This window comes from Perissodus microlepis, chromosome 17 (genome assembly GCF_051167445.1).
Source record: "Perissodus microlepis isolate ML-2025 ecotype Zambia chromosome 17, ASM5116744v1, whole genome shotgun sequence".
In the NCBI taxonomy this organism is placed as follows: domain Eukaryota; kingdom Metazoa; phylum Chordata; class Actinopteri; order Cichliformes; family Cichlidae; genus Perissodus; species Perissodus microlepis.
In genome coordinates this window covers 10,273,110-10,300,270 of record NC_140477.1, presented here as the reverse complement: position 1 = coordinate 10,300,270, position 27,161 = coordinate 10,273,110, and the positions used below count along the sequence as shown (strand labels likewise).

At 39.6% G+C, this 27,161-nt stretch overlaps 2 protein-coding genes across 4 annotated transcripts in view; one reads left to right on the top strand and one right to left on the bottom strand.

Annotated features, from left to right (window-relative positions):
- The window catches only part of lrtm2a (leucine rich repeat transmembrane protein 2a), a 29,304-nt gene extending 18,213 nt beyond the window's left edge, over window positions 1–11,091 (bottom strand). Inside the window, exons 1-2 of the mRNA XM_084909478.1 lie at window positions 10,294–11,091; window positions 2,540–2,739 (exon numbers count right to left, since the gene is read on the bottom strand). Coding sequence (XP_084765604.1) covers window positions 2,540–2,624 — 85 coding nt within the window. The 5' untranslated portion in view covers window positions 2,625–2,739; window positions 10,294–11,091. The remainder of the gene's footprint in view (window positions 1–2,539; window positions 2,740–10,293) is intronic.
- cacna2d4a (calcium channel, voltage-dependent, alpha 2/delta subunit 4a) overlaps window positions 1–27,161 on the top strand; it is a 100,162-nt gene that overhangs the window by 50,198 nt on the left and 22,803 nt on the right. The gene's annotated exons all lie outside the window — the stretch shown is intronic.

Genomic DNA, 27,161 nt, shown 5'->3' with positions numbered 1-27,161 from the left:
GTTACCATACAAGAATTTCGAACTTGATACCGATACCCAGAAAAATACTTAACACCGTTTTCAATACCACAAGGGGGATTGTTTTTAAAGTAATGTGATAGTGGTTTGTGCAAATGCATGGCATGAACTATGCAGCTGGGTTTATTTCTTGTCTTCTGGTGGTTTGGCATCATATTTTCAGATGATCAAATAGAGTTGATAAAGTAGGCTGCCACTGTTTCGGTGTAGTTGCTGATAAACTTTTCTTTCCTTTAATCTGAGACTTTAAGAGAAACATAACACTTTTTAAAGGACAAATTATTGTGTTATCCTGTTAAATTAACATTGCCAGTTACAGCTGAGCAGGCCTGATAATGTTTGTTGCCTAGCTTGCACATTAACTTTATCATTAGCCATAGCTGCTAGCCACTACCTTAATGATAATGGCAGCTGATGTGGGTAATTGCTAATACTTAAACAGCTTGTTAGCGTGTGTGCTGGCCAGGTTGTGATAACGGTTCAATGAAAATGGGGGGAGTTCTGTGTCAATAGGATGAAGGCGGCACTGTTGATATCAGCCTTGTTGCAAATAAATATCTAATCCTATAGTAATTTTAGTGTCAGTTAGTATCCGAGTATCAATTTTCCAGACAAAAAGGGTAAAGCATTTAAATACATTTTTGCATTTGATAATTTTATTTGGCACAACAACTGCAAAACACCCACAAGATGTCTGCCACAGCCTCCATCCATCAAGGCCAAAACTAGCAGACGCTGAAGAATACAAACACTTCCCAAAAGTCTCTCTCCATTTTTCTTCTTAATCCAGTTTCTGTCCTTTGAACACACCATTTGGGTTCTTCAGCATTTTTCAGTTCGTGCAGAATTATAATGACAATTCAGTGGAAACACGTAGTTTCAAATCCTCCCTGTCAAATTCTAGCTCTGAATGAACTTCTTCAGCAACACGCGGGCTTCATGATTTGATTGTCATTGCTGGCGCTGATGTAATGAAATTCTTACTGCTTCCTACTCTTGATATATCCGTTTCTCAGTAAGTTATATAGTATATGTATGTGTGTGAATTACAGCCTCAGTGGAGAGAGCAGAGGGAGATTCTTTGCTTTACAAGAGACATACAGAACAACATTGAGAAAGCAGAGGGAAGACAGAGAAACACCTGTTTTCAAAGAGTTTGGAAATATTTGTAGTGCACATTATGTGCCGATCAAGTACATTTATCTTAACTGAGAGAGAGCTTTGGCATCAACACAGCGTGCTTCTTTTTGATTCAGTGTAATTGCAAGGAAAGGCTCTGAGACATTTGATGACAGATAGAATATTTTGGAGAAATTACTATTCCTGAACAGCTTAGAGTAGACCCTACAGCAAATATGCTACTAAAGCTTACGCAGGCATCCGAGTTAAACTGATTTGAATTAAATACGGAGATGAGAGAAGGTTGGAGAAAATGTAAAGTGCAGGTAGAGAGAGAAAAGAAGAGGTATAAGGTGCTGGTATGGAGACAACGAACAGCTCAGAGGGAGGCATATCTGTTGACTTAGAGTTTCTGTGTGGGTATTTGGAGGTTCTGACAGATAGTGTTGCCCTGTTATTTAGTGTCCTCGGTGTTACACAGCAGTTTGTGGGGGCGTCTTTTTTTTTCCCCCAGACACCTCAGGACCAATAATACCTTACCTCGCCAACAGGAAGACAAAGATCCCTGTTCTCTTAGTCTCTCTCTTTTGTAAAGCCATTCATTTACAGCATGTGCTCCTTCAGCATGCGCATGATGTAAAACAAGAGGAAAGGAGTGCCCTTGTGTTTGCCTATTAGCTGAAAAATTGGCTGGAATCTCTCAGAGAGTGAGAACCATTTGTGCCACTGTCTGCTCCACAACACACACACACACACACACACACACACACACACACACACACATGCATACAGCTGTCCTATCTGTTGCTATGCCACCCGACTTCTGATGGATTTTTGTTTTGACTGAGTGTACCCGCAATATGAGACGAAGGGGGAAAAAAAGAAAAAAGATAATGGGTCCAAAGAGACTTGGATGCAGGGATGGACAGGAATAAAAGGAAGAGGCAAAGGGTGACAGGTGAAAAAAGGAGTGAGATGCAGAAAAAACAAAGACAATAAGTGAAAGGAAAGGAAATCTTGGTTCGGAAAGGAAACGACAGGGTGAATTAAAGAAAGAAAATATCATATCACTACATCTCACTGGCTGGATTAATAGAGTAATGTGGCATTTCTGTGGAAGCCTTGGCACGTGGCCACAGTATGCTCAGTGCCCTTGTCCTTTGAGTGCGCGCATGTCCGTGGGTATGTGTGTGTTCAATCATGCTGGCATGCAAATATTAGCAGCTGTCAAAACAGACAGTGTTCCTCCTTTCATGCATAGTTTGGAGTACAATAGATGTGAATAAAATAGACTGAAGTTGAGTAGGAGAGGAACAGCATGTTTTCCTCTCTTCTTGTTTTTTTTTTCTTAATCTCACTCAATTTTGTCCCTATTAATCTGCTCTTTGTTTTCTTGACTCACCTGGTTTGGCCAAGTAGCAGTGGTAGATAGTGGCGCTAGCTGGGGGAAGGCCAGTGCCCCCGGGGGGGTGGGTGGGGGGGGGCATGACAGAGCACTGCGGCCTTCCTCTGATGGAGGGACGGGACTGTGGAAGCGGTGTCAAGGCGCCATGAGTGAGGCTCCCAACAATGTGGTGAATGTGAAAAATCACACCAAATCACCTGAACAGACAGAGAAAAGACAAGTATGACAAACACATCCACAATCCAACCTCAAATCCTGATCCCGAGACCGTATTGCATCGATTTGTTATCTCACGGGTTGCCAAAACCCCCGTGCAAACATGCATGCGCACTCCCATATGCCGTCAGCAGTGAAGGCTAAAGCAGCAGGATACTGTGTGTGTGCGAACACTCATGTTTGTGATACATTAAAAGTGTGCTTCTGCGTTTGCACCTATCCTGGCAAGTGTGCATATTTATGTATGCGCATGCAGTCATCACAAACCACTGGTACATAATAGGCATAAATAACACATGTTTTTTTCTTTTAGTCTACACAATCATTTTGCCTTTAATGCAGACAGACCCCCTAGTGCTAACTGTCTGGCACCGAGAGACAAAGCGTGAATGACACAGAGGGAAATGGGAAGACAACAGTGAGAGAGAGACAGAGATGGATAAATGTAGAATCTGTAAATTACAGCAAAAGTGGGAAGGAAGGAAAAGAAGGGATGAATGGAAAGAATAAACAAGTGTAAGTGTTATTGTGAGGCTACAGAACTACCCTTGAGCAAAGACAGCAAAAGGTGATACAATGCTGCTCATACTCTCCAAAGCTTCAGCTTGGCAAATCTATGAAAAAAAATCAACAAAACTTTTAGCAAAGGAAACAGTGAAACTATCCTCATTGATTTCCTAATAGAGGCAGCAAATCTGCAGAACCTCCTCATTGCAGAATGCTGCAGAAAACATAATTACATATCATGTTTCTTTTTTTATATTTATATTGTTAAGTTAAGTTAGGACTATGATAGAGTTCAAAGAAGACTGTCGATCTTCCATATTTGTTAGGTCGGGTCTGTTCTTGGACTTTCTGGCCATTCATTTCTCGCACATATGTGGTAAAGATGAGATTGGCAAGGCAGCAGCAAGATCCAGAACACAACAGAGGGCATGAGTGAGAACAGATAAACATGAAACATGAAAAGAGGAGCTGGGATGAAGCTGGGCTGAAAGATGACTTGTAGATGTGTTGCATCTGTACCCTGGTCGAAGTACGAGTAAGTCTTTCCCCCATAAAGATGACATTTGATTTAATTAATAACCAGTTTTGAAACTTCAGTATATATCGATAAAGACATGATTCAACAACCATTAGAATAGTTTACTGGTTTTTCCAAAAGTAGCTGCATAGACAGTGACCACCCTCACTAACTTCTCATGCAAACCCAGTTATTTTGTTCTATAAGTGAGCATGAAATAGGTTAATGCCCCCAACTGGATGTGAAGAATGGACTGAGATTGGCTGAGCTGCTAGGATTCCTATAAATTTGTCTTTGTGGCCTGTTTGAGTTAGTCATAGAGCTAGATGTGTTGTTGTTTGGACTTGTAACTCTGTAAACTAATTTCAGTACAGTTTACTTTATATAGTACCAATTCACAGCAACCCTTGCCTTAGGATTTCTACAAAATTAGATAGATAACTACAATAATCAGGCATTCACCAGTAATCAAGCATTTGGTGACAATGGGGAGGAAGAACTCCCTTTTAACAGGAAGAAATCAGAATCAGACTCAGGGAGGGGCAACCATCTACCATGACCAGCTAGGTGGAAGAGGGGAAGAGAGGAAATGAGAGGAAAAAAGTTTATTGTATCAGTTCGATAGATGGACTGAAAAATGAATGATCTGTGTCAATTACATCACCGTAGTGAAACTTATCTCACATGCTTAAAAACAAAGTTTTCTTGTCACTGTTGAGTAATTGCAGTGAAAATAGGTCTTTACAAGTGGGAAATTACCATTGGAGAAAGCTCTTATGACATAACTGACATGGCACAGTGTTGACTCATAACCCCCCTCCCCCCTGGGCCAATCAGTGTAATTTTGAAAATGCTAGAGTGTGCTGCTGTGAGATGTGCCTTTTTCCCCAAAGTGTCATCACAACCCAATCAGCAGTGTGTGAAATATCTCACTAATCACATTAGGCTGTTGTTCGATGGTTAGCTGTGTGCAGGGAAAACTCAGGCCGACTTTTTCCACACGGTTCATTTCGCTATCGAGTTGAACAGAGGCAAAGGTGCATTTGCGCATGTGATTTGCGCTCATTTGATGATGCATGTGCAGCAACTGTTAATTTACACCTGTACTACCTTAAATAGCCATGTTAAGAAAAATAACCCGAGGTAGCTGGAGGATAATGTTGTTGTGTTGTTCAACTTTCTGTGCATGGAGGCTTACTTTGAGAAGTATCGGTCGATCAATGTGCTCCATCAGTCTGCTAATCAGTTGTTAATAATTGCAATTGGTTGTATATCAATACTAGGGGACAGGAGAAAGAAGTGGTGGAGTCACTGAATTAGGTGGGATAATGAGGAAAGGAGATATAGTAAGAAGATAGTGATGAAAGGATAAAAAGAAAAATAGAGACTAGGCAGGCAATACCAGAAGGAGTAGGGAGGTAAAAATAAGGGCAATGGGTAAAACAGGAAGCACATTAAAATTCTCCTGCACCACCTCTTTAGTGTTTTTGCGTGTGTATGTGTGGGTTTGAGTTGTCCTATTTGTTGTATCATTATTTTCATTAGTACCTGGCAGACACTGAGGAAACTATAAAGCACTAAACTGATGTTTCTTTATTTAGATTCTCTTTTGGTATGTTTTCTAATATTTCCACATTTATTCCTGTTTTTTTCTTTCTTTGTGACCTTCATTTATTCAGCATTCGTTTCTCTCCTCGTGGCTTTCATTCATTCCCTCTCTTCCTCTCGGTCCCTTTCTCTCCTTAACAAAGGAACAGAGGCAAGCACAGAGGATATTCAGCAGATGGATTTCCTGCATGTGATTAAAGTCACATTAGCTCTGCTCTACTGGGAAATTTCAGTTGTTCTTTTTAACTGAGCACATGAGCTTCTTTTGGAAAACTCAGAAGCATTAATGAGCAATGGAGGGAACTTGAGAAATTCTGGAAGATTCATCTGTTTGGTTTAAGCTCTAAGCCGCAAATGTTTCATTTTTGATTTTGCTGGTAGGGTGTGACTTGTAAAGCTACATTACCTTGGTTGATACTGTGACTGAGTGATTCAAATTTAAGTCTCTACAATTAATTAACGACTGAAAACCAACAGACTCACCAAAATGTGGGTATTTTTGGATCCTTGCTTGTCTGAGCCCCCTATACAGCCTCGGCACAGCAGAATTCATATGTATAGCATTTGAAGAGTGCATTCTTCAAAGATTTAACTTCATGCTTGTGAACTAATTTTCCATCAGATTGAATATTTCTGTGTGAAATAATTCTTATTTCCTTTTTTCACCTTTGGAACTGTAACTGGTGCCTGGGTTTTTATGTTGGCCATTTTTCAGATGATTCATGGCTCTGTTTATGTTTTGATTTATTCAAAGGAGGGAAAACAGTGCTTTTCTTTGCAAGCAAGTAAAACAATGAAATCATTATTTTTTCTAAATGGCTGCAAATACAGTGAAAGGAACTCACATCTGGTTATTAGACAAAGAGCGATTGACATTTTTTTTGGCTTCTCTTTTGCCGTTCATTAGCTTAGTGTTGCCATTTTTAAACTACTTTGGAGGGAGGTACAAATATTTCAGCCGATATCGCCCTTTGGGCATCTTGACTAGTAAATGTAACTTTATTGATCGAACTGGCCAATGCTTATTCGTTCTGTTACAACAACAGTGCTGAAGACCTTAAAAGTGGGACAAACTGGGGAATAAATAACAAAACATTGCATTTCATCAGCAAGATCAGTAATAGTCCAGAATTTCACATGAGAAATAACATTTGAATTGTTAAAATGTGCAATTCATTCATGTTAAGCTTTGCCAAAATGTCATCATGTGCCTATGTATGCTGGAACTGATGTATTGAAGGTGTAGCAGAAGGTCACCTCTGCAGCCACGTTACTGGTGATGTGGCATCAAGCCTGCCAGGCTATTCTCAGAAACCTTTTTTTGACCTGGACAGGGGGCACCCAAAATCTACACATGCACCTATGCACGCATTTATATACATACACCTATAAATACTTGGGTGTCAGAGTGACCCTGCCTATTGAGGAATCACGTAACACCTCCTCCCCTCCTCTCAGCTCCTCTTCTTCCTCTCCTCTTTACATTCTGCTTTTGTCACTAACTCTTTGCTGTACTCACTCAGGCTGCAGTTGCATACCGCAGAGACTTTATGCAGGGCAACGTTTGACCACACGCCTTGGGGCAGACACATGAATCAGGCAGATTGTGTTTCTCCTCTCATTTATGGCAGGAGGTTGTTGATAGTGAGGAAGCGAGTTAACTTCATTCATGCTTGACAGGTTTATACTTTGTGATCTTGCTAATCAATTTCCAGGACATGCATATGTGTCCTCCACAAGATTATCAGCTCATGTAACAAAGCAACTTAGAGAATCGGAACAAACCTTATGTCTGAGTGATGTTTTTACAGTAGCTAGACATGTTTATATTTTGCCATCTTGAGCTCAAACCATCCATGTCTTATGTCTCCATAGCAAATGTGCACAAATGCTTTAGGATGCAGAACAGATGGATAATGTACAACAAAGATACTCAGTGCTACAAGAGGCAGTAAGCAATAAATCAATTCTTTTCTACACTGTGGTCATCTGCAATGAGACAACTTAAACACCTTGACGAGAGCTTTAGTCATTCGTGATTTGTCATGTTAGTGGGTTCAGCTGGAGGTCATCCAGTTTCATTTCTATATTTCTGTGTGCAAAGGCAGGTGCGTTTATGTCTGTTTGGATGTAGGTGTGTAGATTTTGAGCAAATAGCCAAATTCTTCACTTGAAACAGGGGTGTTAAACATAAGGCTCAGGGCATGCAAACCGGCCCACTGGATGTTTTTAAAATAAGAGGGAGGGCATAAATTTTGGGCTTTAAATTGTATTTTAATAAGTTTTACAGCTTTTCAGGCTGATAAAGAGCTCCCACGTGGCCATCCATACTGGACCACAGTAATTAAGCAACAGATAAAATAGTGTACACAATTCTGTTTTTAACAGTGGGCCTACTAAACGTAAATGTAAAGTCAAACTTCTTCATATTGACAGAAAGGACAGTTTCACCAGCCCGGCACACTCACGATCAAAGAGAGCTGGATGTGGCCCGCCATGTAAAATGAGTTTGACATCCCTGACTTAAAGCCATGCTCTTAAATCTCTTATATACACACAGACATGCATACAAAACTAACAGGGAATACAAAATCATGAAAAACACTTGAGTGCAAATACATTGTTAAATGTGCGTGTAACCGTGCAGGTTGCTGACAAAGGCAGAGCCAGTCAGCCAAGCTCCCTAAATCAATTTTTAATGGCTTTGTTACACTGGAGAGGGAAGAGATTGGGGCAACATGGCACACACACACACGCCTAACCACACGCCAGTAGCTGTACAAAAAGAGCAACGTACTGTATGTGTTGACAGGCACATGGTACAGTTATATGTACAGATATATTATAACACATGCATGTGGGTATGCAGCCACATGTTGAACATTCATATGAATACCATTCTGTCTAAGAGTTGAATTTCACTGAACATATGCTGTTGATTTTAATAAGTATGGAACCGATATTATACCATGTCAAGGTCAAGGAAAATTCTTTCCAAGACAAAACTTTTTCAGACTTGTGTCCCTCAGCTGTGGATAAACAGAACCTGCTAAAGATGGTCAGTTATGCTTCAGATGGATTTGGACAGCTGACAGCTATTTTTATTTACACTCATTGTATTGTAACTGTATATTATGTCATGATTTTTTTGCTTTCTTTACTTTTATTCTGTGTAAATGATCAGTTTTTGCTAATATCACATACAATCTTAGCTAGTCTCATTTTTTTTTGAACACCACCCAGATCTGACAGTAGCGTTTAGGAGTAAGAGGCTAAGAGTAAAATTTGTCATTTAGTTAAGTGCATCATTAATATCACCCAGACTCATTAAATCCTTTGCAGCTGATATTATCTAAATCATTTAATGAGTGGTTTCACATAAGCCCCCAGACTGGCCTCAATTGTTAGCCATGTTTCTTAGTAGACATACAAAACTAGTGCAGCCACATAATCCATTAGTTTTATAATTGTTTTCTCTAGAATGATGTCAGAAGGTGTCTGCGTTACTTGGAAAATAGTCCGTTTTCATTCATTTTTAACTAAAGCAGAGAGGCACAAAAGGGTGATGAAACCTCACACCTACTGCATGATCATACAATCACAGTGCAGCTACTGCAAGCTAATCACTCTTACATCACACTATCTGAAAAGAGATTAGAGCCCGTGAAGTGTTATAAAGCAGGTAAAAACAGCAACACACTACCCAGAGGCCTCTGAGTGAGAATTAACGCAATGCCATTTAATGGCATCTATCAAGGGCTCTACATTGATTAATATTACATAAGATATTGTGAAGGTCATGAAAAGAAAGTACTGAAGAAATGTCCAACCAAGTTTCCATTAAACTGTTGGAGCAGTGTAAGATCACAGCATGTAGAAGGTACAGTATAAAAAACAAGTAAGCATAGATCATTTCAAGAGTTAAAGCAGGTTTGCTTATATCCTGTACTGTGCATTAAGAAAGGGCTGCAAAAATAGCAGGATAATGTGCAGCGGTTGTGATGTACTGGCTAAAGTCAGACCTGTAGATCATGTGACTTTAGGTTATGCATGAGACTTTTGAGCAAGCAGCATTATCCAATTGAAACAGTTTTGACTTTATAAGCTTTAGAGCATTTAACTTTAAATCAGGAGGATGGATGTATGGATAATGGATGGATGCATGGATGGATGGATGGTGTTTTTCACATTAGTTCTTTCACTAATTTGATTGGACTGAATATACACCTTCAGATACTTGTAGCAGTTAGTTTTTACTATATCTGTGGTTGGAGCATTTGGCATATTTACAAAGGCTACAGTGTATTTCCCAAAGGCTGTATCTCAATAGATGATTCATCAGGAGCCTCTTTACCAGCAACAGTTTCTATTAATTTATTTTGCAATCATTTCAGAGGGAATATCAGTTTCTTTACTGTTCTCTAACATCATATTATGAGATACTGAGACCATAATATTTACTGTTCATGCCCACTAAGACACGTTTTATAATATGACAGACAGATTTACTCCACAGCACTGCAGCACAGCAATAGTTTTTAAGGTATTTTCACAAAAAGGAAATGAAGGAATATCCTGTTATAGTAAGCATGCCGTGAATCATAACTCTCATACTTTTCTACTGCCCACCCCTGCAAGCTTTGGCCCAAAACCACATCCTAGGTATTCCTGTCAATGTGTAGTGTGTGTCCAGGAAACAGCCCGAGGGCTGACATTTACGGCTTCCACCTCCTCACAGCATGCACTTTTGGCCCCGTCTAAAATTCCCATATGTTTCAATAAAAACACAAATGTAATTTTCTTTCTTTCTGCAGTGTACTTTGTTTGACATTGTAAATATTCAATTCCAGTCAAAAAAAAAAAGAAATGAATGAGTGGGGTGAACACCGTCAACCAGACTTACCTTTTGACCAAATGTCTTGGACAGCACGAGCTTTATGGCTTTCTGCAATCAGCCATTCGTCCAAAAATATTATTTAAAAAAAAAGAAATAAAGCTCAAAAATTTCTGACTGGACAAAAAAATTGAAAGCTGTCACCACTACAACTAAGAAAATCCATACATTCAAGATCCTGGTCAGATGAATAATGTAAGATTAATCCTTCTCTCTGAATAAAGACAATTCCTCCAGCTTCCCTTCAACCCACCGATAAATTGTGAAGGGACGGATTGTGTAAAAAACAAAAAATGATGAGGATTTTAGAAAAAAAACAGAGGTAAAGAAAGGCTTAGAGGAACAAGAGGAGGTAAGAGAGGCTAAGGTCCTCAGAGGGAGAGGGATGGAGATAGTTAATCCTTTTCTTAGGATCTGTTCCGTATATGAATGATATGTCCAGCGCTGTCCTGCTCGTTGGCTTGCGTGTTGCCGTGTGTCTGAGAGGCGTGAGTATGTGTGAAAAAGAGAGAGACGGTGTGTGTGTGTGTGTGTGTGTCTGAGAGAGATAGAAAGAGAGGCAACGGTGTTAGGTTGCTGGCGTCATGCGCTACCCCTTCTGTGTCGCTATGTTTGTGATTCCTGCACTCAGCACGCGTCGGAGCGTGTGTGTGTGTTTATCCATGCATGTACACTTGAGGGTTGTCTTTCCGGTGCGCCTTTGTTAGACTATGTGTGTGTGTGTGTGTGTGTCTCGATACTCCCACCTCCCCCGTTTTTCTTTACGGTACGTGTGTGCAGCCGTGCATGTGGCAGGAGAATGTACGTGTGTGCGTGAGTGTGTGTGCCTTGTCAAATATAGTAACATTAGTGTATGCTGCCTCTGTCTGCCTGCAGCTCTCCCACAGTGACAGAGAGAAGAAGAGGGAGGTGGAATACAGAGTGCGTGATAATACGAACGAGTGAAAGCTGAAGGAGAGATAAGGGAAAATACAGAGCAACAGAGTGAGTAGAAACTAGAGAGTGGAGTGGAAGGCATTGGGAGAAATGTGAAAGAGGGTGCAAAAAATAAATAAATAAGGAAGCTAGGTAGGAGAAAAGGGAGGCAGAGGACACAGTGGGATGAGGTTGATGGAAGGGGGACGGGAAGAAAGATTTGAGAGAGAAAGCTGTGGCGGTGGAGCGAGGGAGGATGTGAGAGAGAGAGAGGGAGGGATCAGCTGATTTCAGTAAAGATGAGAATCTCCCTCTGCCACATGGGCTTTTCTCCTCCCTCGATTTTTTTTCCTCCTCACGTCTCCCTCTCTCAGCTTTCATTTTCATCCTATTCCCTGTGGCAGCTCTCGTAACGGCTGTGTTTGTGTGTGTGCATGTGGCTGTATGAGCACATGCACTGGTGTGTGTGTCCTTGTTTACATCTCACGGACAGAACTGTGATCCTCATGAGATAAAGCAGTCCATTTTTAGGTAAATTAGATAGATTAAACTAGATAGGTTTATGCATGCCTGTGCAGTGTTTTGTGAATAATTGTGAGAAGCGTTTTGGTGGAAGATATCATTGACAAGTTTAAGACAGGTGGTAGTAAGACAGTATGTGGTTTGTAAAGCGGGAGTAGGGTATGAACTGGTGGGGCGACTGTGTGTCTGTTTGCACACAGCATATAACTACTTGGCTGCTTCCTTACATGGCTTGAATCATAGATCTCTCACACACATACACACACACATTGTGCTGTTAATGAGCATGTGAATCGCTTGGCTCAGATTCAGTGTTCAAATGAGAGACTAGTTGTTTCCATAAGAAACTGAACCAAAATCGCTCATGAGCCAAGCGTCTTTTTCTCTCTCTTTCACTAAAGGGACTGGCATTGTTAACAGAGGGGGGTTTTCATCCTCTCTTTCTTTTCCACATGCTGGAAGCCACCGATGACTGATTTTTACTGTTTTTATTTGGCAAATATGGCCGAAATAGATATTATACACCAACCAGACCAGTCCTCAGAGATGATCCTTAACTTTGACCTTTCCGGGAACAAATGGTCTAAAATTTCATGTTGAAGCTGCACCTGTCTTTGGGTATTTCCAATAGAGCCCAGTGATACAGGATTTTTAATACTGATGCTAATACCAATGCACTGATACTGATATTTGGTTATTCAAAAACCTGATATTCCAATACTGACCAATGATTTTTTTTTTATTTCAGACACATGAAATATAAAAAGAGTTCCCTAACACTTATGTGTACTTATTAAGTTTAGTTTTTAGGCTCTTCAGACTCTTGGCCTTTGGTGGGCAAACTAGCTAATATGAGCTGATAATATCATCCCTCTAATAAAAAGAGTAGGCTCCAATTAGCAACATTCGAATAACTGTGCAATGCAAAGGACTGTGGAATATAAAGCTGATACCAAGTACATGGGGCCACTCTGTGACATTTTTACAGTGCTAGACCTCACTCATACAGGCCTAGAGACCAATTAACAAACCCCTGATAAGCTCCAGTTCTGTAATCTCCACCTGGTTGGTGAGTTGTTGCTGGGCGTGGCTAGATGAAATTGGTGGGGAAAAAATGCACAAAAAAAACTTGTTTTGATTGCTTTAGTCTTTAGCAGATTTCCACAGATTGGTGTTTCATATGTAAGATATTGACTTGAGTGCAAGTAGTCGCCAACTACTTGCCGACTGACAATGAAAATGAAAAGTGTGACGCAAACCGAAAACAGAGGCTGTTTGCCTTCAAGGTAAAAGTCGCACCCTTTGAAATTCTAGGTCTGTGTGACTGTTGCCTTATGCAGCTCCTCAAAGCATCTGAACATCTTCCAGCTTCTTATGATCTTGTTATTTTAAAAGGTCACTGATAAGGTGATAAGGTCACTGTGCACTTGGCACATAGTTAGCCACTATCTGGTGAACATACTGATTATTAAGCAGCTAGCGTGCCCAACATTTCCCTTAGATGGCAAAGACTAGAGCAGAATTTAAGGAGGGTGATTATTTTATTTTGAAAGGACATCTATCAGGTGGACAGAAAGACTTTTCCAACTGAGTGCAAATGTTTGTACCATTTAAGCTGTAAGTGTAAATACACATCTATTTGTTAAGAATTTTTCCATGAACAAAATAAACAGTGAAGTCAGTATTCAAATCATTTAAACACTGTTTTGTCAAACCAAGCAAAGAGAAGAAACAGGAACATCATTCTGGAGGTTGGACCAAACAATTGGAAATGGATTTCAATATATCCAATCTAACTGTGCACCTTCTTTCAGTTTGCACATGTCAGTGTCTGTTGCCAGGCTGAAATATTTACAAAGGCTGGTTAATACATTGGATTGGTCAGCTGCCCAACACACACACACACACACACACTTACAAGCATAATCTCAACTGAGTTCTCTGGTTTCCTGTCCAAATGTGGGCACTGTGCTGGCTTTATGACATGGATGTAGTCACTGGCAGACAGAAATCATTATTTTAGCTGCCAGTAGCTCCGGATAGTGTTGGCTGTAAGGACATGCTCTTCAGCAGTATCAAAAATGATTGGCTAGAATGACAGGAATAGCATGGAGTGTGCAATATGCTGTTGCACAAAACAATTTTATCTCAGCGTTGAGTGATGTTAAAAAATATTTAAAGGTAGAAAGAAATTCTATTTATGAATGAGCAGTGGTAGCAACTCTTCCTGTGTTTGTCTGCACATTCGTGTGCAATCCCAAAGGAGTAATTAGTCCTCTAATTAGTCCTGCCAATCCCTTCCAGAGTGCAGAGGTCAGCAGCCAGGGTCAGCTGCTTGGCACTGCCAGGTATTTAGTGCCAGGCTCAAGGACACTTTGCCACAGTTGTTATAAAATATAAAAATCGTGCTTAAAGCCCAGTGTTAATAATAGAAACTGTGGGGTTTTTTGTTTTGTTTATTTTTCACCGGCAGATGTTTCCCCTCCTGCAGTTTTAAACACCACTCAGAAACCAAGTGAAAGAACACTGAAGGCAATTCAGTTTTGTCAGAGGCATCCATCTGTCGGCTCAAAACCCAAACATTTGGTATCTTGTGCCAGACTTTTGTCTTAGCACCACCCATTAATTATCAAACATTGCTTAGCATCTGAAAGAGGCCTTGCACTTCTGTGGTATTGTCAGAGATGTGAGCCCTTGCAGTGGCACTTGATCTCATGTTCCATTTTTACACTCAAAATTCAGAGTGTTTCAACTCTGACTTTGTTTTTTCATTGACCTTGCGGTTTGCAGCAGATGAAATGACACCTGTCTGTGATGTAACCTGAAAGCAATCCCCAGTGGATGAAAAGGGAAAAAAAACCCTTTCATATCTTACGGCCATCTTTGTTATCAGGTTCTTACTTTTTCTCCAAAGAAGCACAATTGGTGCTGCTTTTTGCATTAAATTCAACTACTGCATGTAAATCACTGACGTGTTTGCCAGCCTCTGCACTGTAACGTGCACCCATCTTGTAGTGAACACAGCTAGCACCCCTGGTATTAAGTAAACAGCACTAGCATTTGGCAAAATCCAATCTCTGATCTAATATCAAGGCTTAATATGTGCTCAATCCTGACAGAACAAGATCTGGGGCTTCCTTTGTTACTTACAAAATCTATATGAAAACAAAATCTTTATACTCTATGTGTAAAAAAGAAAAGTATGGCTGTTGTTTCAGAACCATGGACAGCAGCACTGTTTGCTGTGTTATGATCTGATGAAATGACACAGAGTGCAGTGTAGTAGACTGTTAAATACCCCCCCCCCCCTTTAGTTTCTCAGCTTATTTGATTTTTTTTGTTGTTGTTGTTGTTTTTGATAGCAAAAATTGAATTATTGGCAAAAGTTTTATTTACTAAAAAGTCCACAGAGAGAGAGAGACAGTGGGAAACACTGAGGTGAGAGAGCGAGAGCTATAGCTGTTTCAAGTGTGACTCACCTGGCCGATTGTTGCTTGCTTTTACTTTTGTTTAGTTTCAAGAGGTAGCAGGGGTGATGAGACTTTTTGTCTCCTCAAACCCGCCAGAGCAGCACAGTCACTTCGTCCCAGACCTCCAGATTTACAAATGAAACTCTTTTCTGAAACAACAGAAAGAGTCCACTGTGGCTATAATTCTCAATGTTCATGTAATATATATATATATATATATATATATATATATATATATATATATATATATATATATATATATACATATTTAAAAGCAAGTTGAAAAAATTCTGATAAATGTTTAATTTAATAAACAACACTGTAGAGAGTGTGATTGCTCCTCCAGCTCAGGTAGTTCATTTAAAATTTTGCACACTGATTGAGAAGGAAGAGCTTTTGAAAACCAGGTAAGAATGCAAGGCAAGCTTGATTTATTTGTTTCTCCAGGGGATTTTTTCCTCTTTTTTTTAGGATTGTTTATATGTCTGGCAAAAAAAGGCATGCTGGCATTGGGATCCATTTTAAGTGCCAGCACCTCCTGCCAAGGCGACTTTTATGGCCAGTTCTGTTCCATCAATGATGCAGGAAATACGTGTCATGAAAAATGATTACTTGCAACGGTTTGGAGCAGGAAAGTGTATTTTTTGTGTTTTCTGCATGCCTGTTGTGGTGTTGCACAGAAACATTCATTCTCTAGCTACATGAATATTGTTTTATTTATTATCTTGTTGGCATAATTAAATCCCTGCAGTCCTTGCTGTCTCTTGCCTCCAGTATTGATGATATATGAATTTAAACCCAGTCTGTAGCATTCATTATAAGTTGGAGTATCACCCCCCCTTTTCTTCTTTCGCTCTCTTATGCCAGCTCCCTCTTCCCTCATATCTCTCTCTCTCCTTCCCTATCTCCTCACACTCAGCTACCTCCTCCCATGCTGCGTAATTTACTGTGCTATTGGGTGAGTGTCACTGAAGATGAATTGGCCCTAACCTTTGTATTAACACCAGGTCTGGCTGGGCACGTTTAGCACTTCTACCACAAGTTCCTGCATAGAGCAAGTAACTTCAAGGCTCCATCTGTCTTTTCTTGCACACAGAGAAAAGATTATACATGTTCACGGTTCCATCAGAGTCTGGACTGGTGTCCCTGTTCCCATTCATCAGCTTTTCCTTGTAATCCGTGAATCAGCCTTATAGTGGCCAGACAGTTTTATGGCTCTTTGGTCAATATGGTCAATGAGGACTGCTCCATAAAAAAATCAATCATGTTTTAATTTGTGGCTTGAGACACATTTTCCCAGACAGGCTTTTATTCCAGTGCCTCAGCCTTTTTATTTTTTTATAGATACAGTATAGCTTTTATATACGTTTAACAGTTTTTTTCCCCTCATATTGAATTTTTTCTGTTACGCCTATTGTGGTCAACCCTTTAACTAAATTAGGTAAGGAGACATGCATACTTTACATTCATAGTGACATTAAGGGGTTGATTTAGAGAAAGATAGATGATGCTTCCTTGCAACAGGGTACCTGTTCAGTGGTAACATCATGCTGTGCTAGTCCCAAATAACACTTTAATAACATCAGCCGTTTTGTCTTTCTTAACAGACCACTTTTAAACGGCAGCACCTGACTATTTTTTAATATAATTAGCAATTAAGCTAAAGGATTGCCTTCAACTGGCCGGGACCTTTCTGTGTGAAGTTTCCATGGTCTACCTATATTTGTGTGGGTTCTCTCTGGGTACTCCAGCTTACTCCCAAAATTCACAGACATTCAGTTTGTGTGATTAGGTTAATTGGTGATAACATAACTTTAAATAAGAGAATTATTTTTAATATTTGAATGAAAATCTTTTGCAGTCCATCACTGCCTGAAATCTAAAACCCTTGGACATCATCAAATACATCACCAAAAGCACCGCCTTCAGCTGCTGCGTGTTTGTGGGTGTCTTTCTGCATCAGTTTTATCTACAGTAACTGAAGAGCTGCTCTGTTGGGTTGAGATCAGGTGTTTCACTTGGCCACTGAAAAATATCCATTACTGTCACTTGAGAAACTCTTGGCTTGCTTCTCTGGTCAGCTTTGGGTCATTATCAAGTTGCATTGTAAAGCACTGTCCAATTAGTATTGGCTAAATTTCAGCCAACAATATAGCCAACAATATAGCCTGGATGAAAGAAGGACTCATCCAGGCTGGAGAAACTGATCAGGAAGGCTGGCTCTGTGGTCGGCATGAAGCTGGACACTCTGGTGACAGTGGCAGAGAAAAGGACACTAAAAAAACTGCTGGACATTATGGACAATGCTGGGCATCCTCTGCACACGGCCATTAACAACCAGAAGAGTCTGTTCAGTGACAGGTTGCTTCTCCCCAAGACAAGAACTAACAGACTTAAAAACTCCTTTGTCCCGCACGCCATCAAACTGTTTAACTCCTCTCTGGAGGGGAGAGGGAGGGGAAACAGGAGGACAAAGGAGGGGGGAACAACTAAGCTGTAGTGCCTCTTCACCTCACTGTGCAATTAGCTTTTGTGCAATACTTTTTGTTAATAGTCAACGGTGCAATAGACTCCATACTTGAAATGTGCAATCCACTTGTATTTTTATTTTTATTTTATTCCTATTTATTCTATTTATCCCCTTTGTATATTTTTATCTATATATGTCTTTGTATTTATATATGTGTGTGCGTTTGTGTGTGTATGTATGTGTATATATATATATACATATATATATATATATATATATATATATATATATATATATATATATATATATATATATATATATATATATATATATATATATATAATATTCTGTAACTCTATAACTTCTGTCGGTGCTGTGCTTTTTTTGGAACCGAATTTCCCAGAGGAACCCACCCGAGGGATTAATAAAGTTTTATCTTATCTTATCTCTTATCTTATGTACACCTGAGAATTCATGCTCTTAATTCTCAGCGGTCACATTATCAGTAAATGCTAGTGATCTGGTACCACTCCACCACATTTGCTCATAATTTGACACATACACTTTGATCATGACCTCTTTCTTTCCTTTTCCTTAATTTTTTCTTCCGATCATTCAGGTACATGTTAATCTTGGTTTCATGGAAAGATTGCTTTTTTCAGAGCTGTGCAGACTCTTGTAGAGGTTTTCTACTAGTCTAATTTCCTGTTCTTGAGTGTTACTATCTTGTAACCCCTCTAGGTTTTGTATTCATGAAAGCATTGCTTGATTGTAGACTCTGACAATGATAAACCCAGCCCCTCAAGAGTGCATTTTTGATTTGCTTTAACTTTGTGAAAGGGATTTTCTTATCCAACGAAAAAATTATGCAAGCATCAACTTTAGTTGTCTTCAGGGTGATTTCAAACCTTTTGCTGTTGCTCAGTTGGTCAGTTCTTTTTAAGACTATACTAGACTGTAGATTATGGCACTCCTAAAGTTTTTGCTGTCTCTCCGACGGCTTTATCTGCTGAATTTGTCATGAAACAATGGAAGAACTTGTTAGTTAATTTTCCAGTTACTTTTAAGCCTCTGACAAAATGGGCAACTATGTACAAAAAGTGTCTGTAGCTCCTGAATGGTCAATGCAGTGCTTTGGTTAAACCGTTTGACTTAAAGCTGAAATTTTGTAAATGACATATTGTCTGTTTAATGTTAAAATCAATTTCAGAGGGAAAATTACAGAATCTGTCACAGTCCATTAATTTATGTATCTAATTGTATTTTTTGTACATGTGTGAGAAGCAGTCTGAACTCCATAAGTAGAATCTGTAAGGTGTCTCTTTATTGACTGCTTTTAACAATGAGAACGGTTTAGGTAAATCATTGTAATCAACATCCTCCAGACGTGGAGATCAATTAAAAGTTATAGGCCAGGGTTGCATTAAACTTACAGCCATATTTATATGGACTGTATGAAATTACAAAACTATAGCAAAACTAAGCAAGCCAACCCATGCTGGAGACTGACTGAGACTGAACTGAAAACATAAACTAAAAACGAAATAAAAACAGCTAATGAAAAAATGGAAAACTATTACGCTCCAGAGCCAGTGTGGAGAAAAAGACTTCCGTGCCTTAACTGTCCTGCTTGGCACCCTAGCTTTACATCGGTGTTGGAAGATCTGGCTGTAAGTGAACAGTGTTCGCACTAACATGTGAGGATGACCAAAAACAGGCACACCACGGTTCTTGACCTCCTCTTTAAAAAAAGAAAAAAGCTCAATGTGTGCAACGGCCGTTTCTGACGTATTTCCATGTACCATGCTATCTGTCACTGGATAAATTAAGTGGTGCAGTTGATGGATTATGAAGCATTTTCGGCACATACACGTTCTCAGTCGCACAAGCACGCACACTCACATAAAGTTTATCCCCTCGGAGAGTCTCATTAATTTGGCCAAGATGATTTGTTCCGAAAGAGGCTGAATTCATCACAGCCAGACAGATGGTAGAGAGGGATTTCCTAGAGGAGAGCACAAGGGTTAGAGTGAGTGGCGATGGGCATAGAGGAGATGGTGGTGAGGGAAGGAGAACAAGAGGAATGTGTACTTTGGGAAAAAGATGAAACGAAGAGAGCAAGACAATAACAAAGTGTGAAGCAAGAAGAGAGAAAGATAAAAGCAATAAGACAGAAAAACAGATATGGGATAAAAGAGAGGGATAGTTGAGAGATAAAGAGGGGAGAGGCCCCATCTGTCTACTTAGAGAGAGATGGAAACAGACATTAGAGGCAGAAGGTGGAAATCACAAGAGGAAACATGGAAGTAGAAAAAGGAAGGGTTGAAAAAAAACATACTCCTTACCAGGGGTAAATTGGTCCAGCTTCCTTGAACACTATCTTGGCCATCCTTTAAGTTTCTTGTATGCAACTTGAAGGACTAAAACTATTCATCTAAAAAAATCTTTCTGAATTTGGTGTTTTCATGATGGCCATGGAAGGTGCTATGTAGTGCTCTGAACCAAAATTTCCAATATCTCAATTGGCTTGAGATATGATGACAACATCATGGTTCACAGCATTTTTCATATTCATTAAAACCTTGGGACAGCTAGAGGGGACGGAGGCCTTGCCGTCTTAAAATGTTGTCATGTTTTGAAGCTGACAATTCAGAAAACTACAGCAAAAGCCCATAACTTGTTACTCATGTGTTTGCTGAACAGAGAGCTGTAATCAGGATGATAGCAGTCCTGGCTTTGTCCAAAGTAGTAATAAATCAGTGTAACAAATATCAGCCTCCTTATTGTTTTGGTTTTATTAAAAAAAACTAAACTTTACAGATGATGTTTTTCATGCTTTTTTCCTTAATTGGTGTCATATACACATATACATATATATGTGTACATGTACATGTTAATATGGAGCTTGAAATAATGAGGTCAGCATATGAATAGTAATCCGTGTGAGCCAACAGCTCACTCAAAGCTCAGTCAAAGAGTAGAGAAATCCCTAAAACGCTCACCTCAAGCAGTAAACACACATGCTGTTCAAACCCTCTGCTTAAAAGGGACTATCCATCAGATGAAAGCTGGCTTAAAGGAAAATGAGGCAAAACTGGGTGGTTTCAGACAGTAGATGAACTAAAAGGGCTTCACTGAGGCTCAGTATAAGGTAAAGAAGCAGTATTTGCATTATAATTGAAGAGTAAAAACAACTAGTTTAGTCAGGTAATAAAAGAGGGGCCATTACATATGAAAAGACGCACATCCAGTACCAAGGTCTTCTCCTTTCACGTTATAAAAGATTGAGTAGGTAATTGAATTCCAGACTTGATTAATGGCCCGAAATGTCATGACTTTAATTCCTTTTGGATATGTAGCAAAGAAAAAGCACTGTTCTGAACACAAACTACCATGTAAACATACAGACCACAAGAAAGAGCACAGCAGTTCGCCTTTGCTCCTTCTTTCTCTCTCACACATAAACATGTTTTTTCTGAGCCTCTCCTCTATGAATGATTTAGTGAGTGTGCCTCCAACAGGCTCGTTTAAGAAGGCTATGAAACTAGGTTAACTTAAGGTGGGCTGCGCCAGCTTAGAAGGTCCACACTCATATAGCTTGTGTCAACATCATTTATTTCCATTTCTATCAAACCGGGTCCTTCATTTAACACGCTTCTTACCCATCAGCTTTAAGATTTAAGGGTTATGACAGCAGCGCTAGTCAGTTATTCCAATATGTCAATAAGTTTCACAATAATGTGTCCTGTTTTTAATATGTTCAATTCGTGGCTTTGTGTGGGCATTTGTGTGTCTTGTGTGAATAATTCAAAGCTACTTATCCCACACTGGCACGTGCCAGCGTTCCACTCTTTTAAAAATTGAAAAAAAACCTACAATGTCCCCCCTGCCCATGCATGTGACTCTTTTTGCATCCTTGACTTTCAAAAAGTTGACAAAGTAAGAGACACCTTCAGAGAGAAAATGAGAGATTATGGTAAGAGAGAGGAGGAATACAAGGAAGGGAGGTTGAGTCATCATCCTTTCATCCAATCCCCATTCTCTGCCTGTTGCTTTGGTAACATGATGTCAGTGCAGCCTCTAGCAACTCCTCTGAGGTTAGCGAGCATTAGTAGAGAGGTGTGTCTGTGTGTATGTGCATGCATGTGCGTGTGCGTGTGTGTTCTTAAGTCTCTCTTGGCAATTGCTGCCACAAAACCAACTGTAACTTAACTGCAAAAAGCTTAAGGATCATAGGTCAGGTGAAACCGCCAATCAGTAGGTCAAAAGGATGTGTGTCTTTGTTTTAGGTTGTGTATGTGTGTAGTTGAGTGTGTGGGTGCACTTAGCTTTCTTTGTATTTATCAGCCTGAGTCTGTTTTGAATGGTTTTATGAATGGCTTTCTTGGCTGCGTGTGTGTGTCTTGTTTGTGTGTTCAGACAGCTAGGATTTCTTTTCATATTGATCATTATAATCAACTATTACTAAACTTTTCTTCTTCTTTTTTTTTTACCGCTCAGCAGTCAAGCACAATTTGCTCATTTTTCCTTGCTGGAACAAAGTTTGTTGCCTGGCAACATCACTTTATTGAGCACTCTCCATCAGAAAGTCATGGTATCTGCCAAGGCTTTGGTGAACATTGCTGCTTTAGGGAAACACAAACAGTAATTTTTGGTCTTTCGGTTGAAAGGTTATTCAGTGTGAAGCGTGTGGAGTGATTTTTATTTTTGTCAGGGTTGTGAAACCTTGAAAAAGTATGTGGGAATGGATATATTAGTCAGATAAAGGATGCCCTCATCCACCTGCAGAAAATGTGCTGCAGCTCCCAAACATGGTAAGATCAGGTGTTCTGAGGTCTCTCTTAAACACGACTTTTACAAAGAGTCATTCATCTACTGTATCTACAGACGTAAAATAGACTTAATTGAAATGTATATAGTAGCAGTATTGAGCTCAGCCAACTTTTTTACATAGTTACTGTCTCTCTGTGTACTGGGCCAACAGCCAAAATAACAATTATGGGAGGGTAATAGCAGGAGAGAAAACAGATTTTTAGGCTTTTTAGACCCAATCCAGACAGCACAATTTCCAGTAACATTTCAAAATAAAAGGGAATGATGGCCTCCCAGTGTTTTCTCATAGTTTACCTTACTAAGGCCAGTGTTTTGTCTCACTATATCGCATTAGGCCTTCAATGGATGCATGTGTAGTTAATTCAAATACTGACCAAGACTTTTTTTGTATTGAATATGCTGCCCTAAAACATCCTGGTCTTTTTTTAAGATTTGTTCATCAGCAGCTAATTAGCTAATTATTTCACTCAAATCATCATAAAAATCCCTTTTGGCCTTTCCTTATTTTCATGTTTTATTTCGTATTCATGCACCGTTCCTCTCATTATTGAGTTTTAATGCTGTTTGTCATCTTGAAATGCCTTAGTCTGTACAAATAGACTAAGCTTAAGCCTATTAATATGCAACAGCAAATGATTAAGGCAAAGGCATAACTTATCACATTTTAAAGTGGATACAAAGAAAAGAGAAGAAAAGGGGCTGAAAAAAACTGAAATGCCTCTCATTCTGTTCCATCTTACTGATGAATGTTTGACATTTGTGGATAAAAACTGTAATTATGTGTTTGTGTGTTTGTGAAGGAGACAGAGGGACGGAGAATACAAATGCCATTTCTAAGTGGGAAGGCTGTAATCTGTGTGCGTGTTTGTGTTGCTTTGCCTTCCTCTTTGTCAGCGTTGGCGTGTGTGTTTGTGTTCATGCAACACTGATTGTGTTTATGTGCATGTACAAGACACTACGAAACAGTGAGGCACTAAAGCAAAAGACATGATAAGTCTTTGACATTTGTTCAGATAAACAGTAATCTTGTTTTACAAATTCAATTTTAATAAAGCACACTTACTCTTAAGACTTCAAACAAGATAGATAATGTTATGCAGATATTAACAGTTGAACCTTAAGCATGCCCATAAATGGGTTTTGAGGAAGAGGTTTAAATAGGTCATGAACTGGAAGAATTCAAACACAGCAATAAAAACAAGTTCTAATGAGTTCGCTGGGCTTTTCTGGGGGATCAGTCACATGAACTTAGGGTCAGAAATTAACTTTTGCTGGTAGCATAGTTAAAACGTGCTTTTTTTTGTACTAGCCAAAATTAATGATGATATTTTTGCATCTTACATTAATTCATTTCATTGTGTTAATGAGATATTTTAAGAATAGAAAAGCAAAGCCCAGAACAAATGTGAAAGCTAAATTAAGCTGGTATATTGATCAATGCTCAGACAATTCATGCATTAATAGAAGATGTATTTATCTAAATAATCTACTGAACTTTTTTGCTACTAAATGTACTTAAGCATCATTCTCTCATTCCTCTGGATACTACAGCTTCCTCTCACAGTCCAAACGTGGATGTCATCATTCATTCATCCATTTTCTTAAGTACTTATCCACTACAGTGTGTTAGGCAGGTTGAAGTCTATTCTAGCAGTTACTATGAAAGAGGCAGGTTACGCCTTTGATAGCTTACCACTGTATCACAGGACTAAGGTGAAAATGTGTGAATTCAAGGTAAATAAGGTTCTAAAGTGCAAAAATGAAACTGCTATAGGTCAAAACAAAAATTAAAATTGTGGTTTATAAACTGAAAGAGGAAAGTGTTCATTAAGACAACAAAATTTTGATATTTTTTATATTTTTTCTAGTCTTACTGACTGATCAAAGGGCTTTATGTCACGGTCGGCGATGGCCAACCGTGGGGAAGTGAGGAATGAGGGCCCAGGCGCGGAGCTCTGAATAACAACAGTGCGTTTATTTACAGTGTCGTAAATATTGATGCACAATTAATCCCCGTGCTCCCCAAGACTCCCGTGTGTGTCTTCCAGTGGCGTCCGCGTTCGTTATCCCTGCTGTCGTGACTCTGCACACCCTGTGCGTGCTGTCCTTCCTCTCCACGTTCCTCCTGCAGGAAAACAATGGAAGCAGCCGTTAGACACTGACCCCTGCGGGCAAACACGATCTGTCCTTCCTGGACTAACACACACTGACTTGGGAGTCTAACTCAATGATCCTGCGTCGGTGGGAGCTCCAAGACTCTCCTAAGTAGCTCCTCCGACAAGCCCTGATCAGCAGCAGGTGTGTGGTTTTGGGTGTGGCCAGTCCCCTAGCAGGGCCACACCCACCAGGCCTGAAGGCACCTGTAAACAAGTGTTAAGACACACCTGCATCCACACACACACCCAAACACACACATATCTACAAGCATGGCGAAGAGGGGCAGCAACACCGAAAATACATATAATATAACAAGTCCATAACTGCTCAGGGATCCTGGGTCGCTCAGACCCAGGACCATGACACTTTAGGCTACAAGCTACATTTAACCTTGCATTGATACAGCACTTTATTCTTGTTGCTTCAGGCATTTTATGTACCTCATATTTGTGGTCATTTTAGAATCACCAAGTAGTCTGAGTTGATTGCTTTGGATTGAGGGAAGGAAAACACACACATACACATACAAACTCGACACAGAAAGGCCCCAGCACGGCTTTAAACCAAGAAGCTAATTGGTGAGAGGTGACAGTGCTAACCACTGTTTCACCATGCCACAATTCCCCACTAAACCTTCCATTCACCATCAGATGATGTAACTTTATGCCACTTGGTGCACAGCAGACCCTCGCACAATTATATACACAGAAAATACAACTCTCAGTGATCGCTGCTAAGTTAGGCTAGATGGATGGTGTAAGACCAAAAAAATGGTCATTGGTGGAATCAGCCTTTAACCCTTTAACCAGAAATGTTAGGTATTAATGGATTACTGTAGGTTATTATTACCAGTACAATAAAAAAAATACTAGTTAAATTTAAAGAGACTGCAGAGATCTTTTTTAAGTGCAGCTCCATCTCATGAACCCATATTTTAATCACAATAGAAAACAGAAACTATATCAGATGTTTACAGTGACACATTTTACTGTATCCTGAAAAATATTCGCTTGTTATTTATTTGATGGTAGTGGCACAGCTCAGAAAAGAGGCAGTGTTTCTCAAGTAGAGATGAGCAGGGGATTACCGCTCTGCAAAAAACTGTGTCTACAAATTGTGAAATAATTTCAGAATATTTTTCCTCAAAGAAAACTTGAATAGCTCGCCTTTTATAGTATATAATAGCATTAAAAGATTGTAGGAACTTGGAGACATTTTTGTGCGCAAGGAATAAGGCTAGAACTCAATAGTGAATGCCTGTGATTTTTCTGAGCCTCGGGTGGCACAGCATTAAAATCAGCTATGATTCTGTCATGGAAATCAGTACATGGGCTCAGGAACACTTCTAGAAATCACTGTCTGTGAACACAGTTCAACGTGCCATCCACAAACGCAGGTTAAAGATCTATGCATGCAAAGAAAAAGTATGAAGCAGTGATCTTCTCACCAAAGCTCATTTAAAATGGATGAGGCAAGGTGTGAAACTGCTCTGTGGTCAAACAAATGGATGCTATATTCTCTGGACTAAAGAGGACAAGGACCATTTGGTTTGTTGTTAGTGCTCAGTTCAAAAGTTTTCTTCTCTGATGAAATAGTGTGTATATGTGTAAATAGAATTGGCAGTTTATACATCTGGAAAGACACCTTCAAGGCTGAAAACTATATCCAGGTTTTTGAGACAATTGAGACAATGTCCCTTTTCGAGAAAGCCTTGTATATTTCAGCAAGCGAACACTAGACAACATACTGCATCTACAACAGCATGGCTTTGTAGTAGAGGAGTCTGTGAGCTGAACCTTTCACCAACTCAAAACATTTAGCACGTCATGAAATACAAAATAAGACAAATAAGTCCCAGAACTGAGCAGCTAAAATCCTATATCAGACAAGAATGTGACAGGATTCCTCTCCCACAAGTCCAGCAGCTGTTTTCCTCAGTTCCCAGATGCTTACAGACTGTTGTTAAAAGAAGAGATTTTCTCAGTTTTATATCTTCTTTTGGGAATAAAATATGGATTTATGAGATTTGTAAATCATTGCATCCTGTTTTTATTTACATCCTATACAGCATCCCAACTTCTGTGGAATTAGGGGGTTGTAGGTCTGAATACAAACACACCCCATCCTTCACATCTTGCCCGTCCAATTCTTTTGTAGTCTGTACTCCACAACACAAACACAAATAGACGCAGACACACATGTGAAAGAATGAGACACACACACTACTGCATGCTCAAGCACAACCATTTGATCTCCCTAGCTCTATTATTAAAAGCCACGCTCGGTTGAAATTAAAAGAGTTTTCAGCTCATAACATTATTAAAAATCAATTCATCCTCTTTCATCTCCTCTGTCTATTCCTTTATCCTTTTCCCACCCTCCCTCTTGTCACTCTTCATCCATCCATCATTCTCTCAACCTTTGTCACCTGACTCCATTACATCAATTAATGCTTTCCTTTGATTACTTTGTCTATGCCCTGTTGACAACCTTTCAGTGTGTATCTTCTT